Raw genomic sequence first — 3,719 nt, 5'->3', positions numbered from 1 at the left:
CCGCGCTTTCGGCCGGGCCGGAAGCCGAGCCGGGTACACCTGTTCCCATCGGGACGCTGCGGGAGGCCCCGGAGCGAACGGAGTCCGAGTGGTCACCCCCGCCCCCAGGGCTTAACCATTCGCGAAAAGGACCCTACTCCCCTAGATTATCCTCGTGTGGTTTTTGAATCCCTGTGACCAGCCAGTGGATGGCGGTGACGGGTGGGAAATGGGGGGTGCCGAGTGGTAACGTGAATAGACTGGGGTGGGCGCACTGATTTACAATGGATTTGAGACGTGAGATATTTATTGAGAAGTCCTTTTTATTTTTTTCTGCTCTGGGACGCTGGAAAGAAGTGGCGAGGAAGTTTGCCTCCTGTCTCGTGTTTGTTGCCTGGCTTGGGGAGAGGAGGGAGGCCCTAGGAGAAGGATGGTCTTGGTGCCCGCCGAAGGGTGGGGTGGGCACGGGTGACTCCTTTGCCCAGGAGAACTTTAGACCATTTGTGTGCGTGGGGTGACTTCCTGCCTTAATGTCCTCATCTGCCTCCCCCAGGTGAAAACTTTTGGCCCCTTCGGAAGTGGCAACCAGGACAATCTGACTATGTACATGGATTTAGCGGATGGCATCTTTTTGAACCAAATCATGTTGCAAATGTAAGTTACCTTCTTCAGAGGGGAAGGAAAGAATGATGCTTTAGAAAGTTAAAGAGTGTGGAAATGGACTGTAAGGTTGCAAGGGAGAAGGTCTCCCTTTTGGACGTTGGTAGGTGTATGCAGAGCTCTAAGACGGTAGGTTGGCAGTCTGTTTGATGAAGGAAATTTGGAATTGAATAATTGTCATCTACATAGTGTAGATAATGCAGTTGACTTCAAACTCAAGGACTTAATTGTGGTTTGAGCAATGAGATGAAAAAGTCCCCTTTCTTTTTGGGGGCACAGACCGGTAACGGAGAGTGTCTGGTTACAGGAAGTGTCAGAGGTGGGCTGGGGCATCTGAGAGTGACTGTGAAGATGGGGTTAGAATGCCTGTACTTCTGAACTCTCCTACATTTCGTCTTCCTATTACAGTTGCCCCAGAGCAGTTAAGTCCCAGTACATGAACTGGATTTCAAGTCACTGTGTTAGGAGGCACTCAGGGAGTCATATGCTATGGCACTGTTGTTTGGAAGCCTATGGCTTGAACAGGGTCTTGCTGGAAGTTCACTTGCCAGCGAGTATCTCTGACCACATCCTTTCCTGTTGCTGAGTTCTGCAGACTGCTGTCTGATTGACAGTTTGCCACTATGTAGGTGTTGGCTCCTACCGCTGCATTCTGTTTTTAACTCACAAACTACTGGGAACATGTTGGAACTGAGTATCAGTATGATTCACAGGCCTTTGAAGCAAAATTAAACATCCTAATATTCTCTGGATCAGCCCCTAACACTGACTGACTCCCTGAGGATTGAGCAAGTTGTCATACTTGAGCATAAATCCATTAGCTAATGAGACTCAGCTTTGTGGCCCACAAAGGAGGAGGAGCAGTTTGCCTTGACAAATCCAGCAAGTGGCATAAATAGTTCTACCTAAAAGGTCTGCTTTTTAAAAAATTTCCTAAGAACATCGCTCCTTTTTTATTTTTATTTTTTTAGAGACAGAGTCTTACTTTATCGCTCCTTTTGTTTTAATCAGTTATTTGGTATCATGCTGTAGGAGAGACTTTGCAGTCTTAATGTTTAAGGAAAAAAATACTATACTAGTCTTAGCAATTTCAGTGTTTGATTAGGTTCTAAAAAACAAATCTGTTGTCAGCCTTGGCAGCGCTTCTCGGAGAACACTGATGAGATCGAGTTTTCCGGGAGACTGTCTTGTGGCATATTTGAGCTCTGGCAAGTCTCCCCCACAATTTTGTTAGACCTGGAAAATTACTGGATTCCATAGGTGCAATGACCAGTGAAACTTCAACCTGTCTTTACCCAAGCCCAGGACTGTTTAATTAAAAAAAACAGCAGTGAACCCAGCCTTTTCATTCAGCTTTTACACCCATGCTGAAGGGAGAACAAAAGCCCTGGGATTGTTTCTCTTTCTTTCCTGACCTTTGGAATTCCTGAAGCATTTACCACTTGCTTGTAAATCAGGAAAGCCTGTTGGGCCATTCCTTTGAGAAATGCCAGCTCATCAGTTGTTCACATTTGCCCTGTGGCTATTCAGTGGGAAGGGTTTCTCCCCTTGCCTAGGAGATTGTAAATGTCTTCTCCTTTGGGATATGCCAAGGCAGTCATTCTGGAAGTGGGAACTGGTGAATTTGCAGCCTCAAACAATGCATTTGGGTCACTCTGACCAGGTGGGGCACAGAAACAGGAACCCTGGGAGAAGCCAAGTGGGTGGCTTTCCAGAATGAGAAAAAGAGGACAGAGCGGGCTGGGCAGAGTACCACCACCAACACACCGTCTACCGCTAGGGTGATCAGAATAACTCAGTTCCAGGTGGTGAAAGTAGGGGGGGAATTGACCACAAAGGAGGCACAGGGGGACCTTTAGGGTGGTTGGAATGTGCGACGTATTGACAGGAGTAGGTTTCATTTCCCAAAACTCCTTAAGCTGTAACTTAAGAATATGCATTTTATTCTCTATGTAAAATCACCTCAATTGAAAAATAAATGAAAAAACAGCAGTTAGCCAGCCTTTATAGCCAACCCAGTTTTTAATCTTAGGTCAGCCTCATACCAGCAGTTTGGTACTGGGTGGGTCACTCAGTACCTCAGTTTCCTCATCTGTAAAATGGGACATAAAGTGCCTCCCTTAAGAGATGGTTGTGAGGACTAGATGAGATGATGTGTTAACATTTAGCTCAGTGCCTGCTGCCCAGTAGGTGATTGGATTTGATGATATAGGTGCCATCTTAATCTGGACAGGATTTGAGGCACCCTAGAGGAGTTTTTCGTTTTTTCCTAGTCTATCTTTTCCCCTAAATTCTTATTCTTAGTCCTTCAGATTAAAACATAATTCTTAGACCTCTCTCAGCGCAGTCTAGGGCAAAACCGAACTCTGAGGCCCCAGGTCCTAGCCCGACATCTAGACTATACTTCATTTGTGCTTCTGTTTTTTCACTTCTGCCAAACGGCATGCTAACCAGCAGGTAAGTGATAAGGCTGTGTTTCTCCTAATCTCCAACGCTGGGAGCTCTGAGACTGAGTGCAGTTTGCCTATTTTGATAAATTCTCTGCAAGTTGGTAGGACTTGAGGAAACTGTGGAGGGTGGCATTGCTAACCCAACTGGGTTGCTGGCGCTCAGATAAGAGATGTGTTACCTAACACTTCAGAGCCATATGGAGGCTGGCTGGGGTCCCATGACTAGCCCTGGCCATTGTCTCTGGCAACCTTAGAAGGCTGTGGTAGTAATCTCTTGGCCCTGTCCTCCTGGTGACATCAGCACCTGGAAGCAGGAAAGCCCCCTGGGCTCAGCTTTCAAGGGAGGCCCAGGACTAGGAGAATTCGTGAATGAAAGTGAGGCATTGAGTGGCCTGGATGGAGCTTGGGGGAAGCCAGTTGAATAGCTCCTCTGTAAACACAGTACCTGCCATATCCAGGGGAAAACAGGGTTGTGTCTGATTAACTTTGGACACATTTTTCCCTCTCTTGTTGGAAAATTATTTGAGAACAAACAGATAAAATCCTCACTCTGCCACTGCCACTTTCTAGTTATGTTGGGCAAATTACTTAAACTCTCTAAGCCTTGATTTCCTTTTTTTTTTTTTTTTT

At 46.3% G+C, this 3,719-nt stretch overlaps 1 protein-coding gene across 1 annotated transcript in view; it reads left to right on the top strand.

Moving 5' to 3' along the window:
* Positions 1-208: 208 nt before the first annotated feature.
* Positions 209-3,719, top strand: part of LOC111724191 (protein Daple-like) — an 87,078-nt gene continuing 83,567 nt past the window's right edge. The window contains 2 exon segments of the mRNA XM_023511585.1: positions 209-244; positions 533-633. Of these exon segments, the coding sequence (XP_023367353.1) occupies positions 209-244; positions 533-633 (137 nt within the window).

Source organism: Otolemur garnettii, unplaced genomic scaffold, assembly GCF_000181295.1.
Source record: "Otolemur garnettii isolate 467f Iridium unplaced genomic scaffold, OtoGar3 scaffold00020, whole genome shotgun sequence".
Lineage (NCBI taxonomy): Eukaryota > Metazoa > Chordata > Mammalia > Primates > Galagidae > Otolemur > Otolemur garnettii.
Note: the sequence above shows the minus strand (reverse complement) of the source record. Positions and strands in the feature narration are given on the sequence as shown.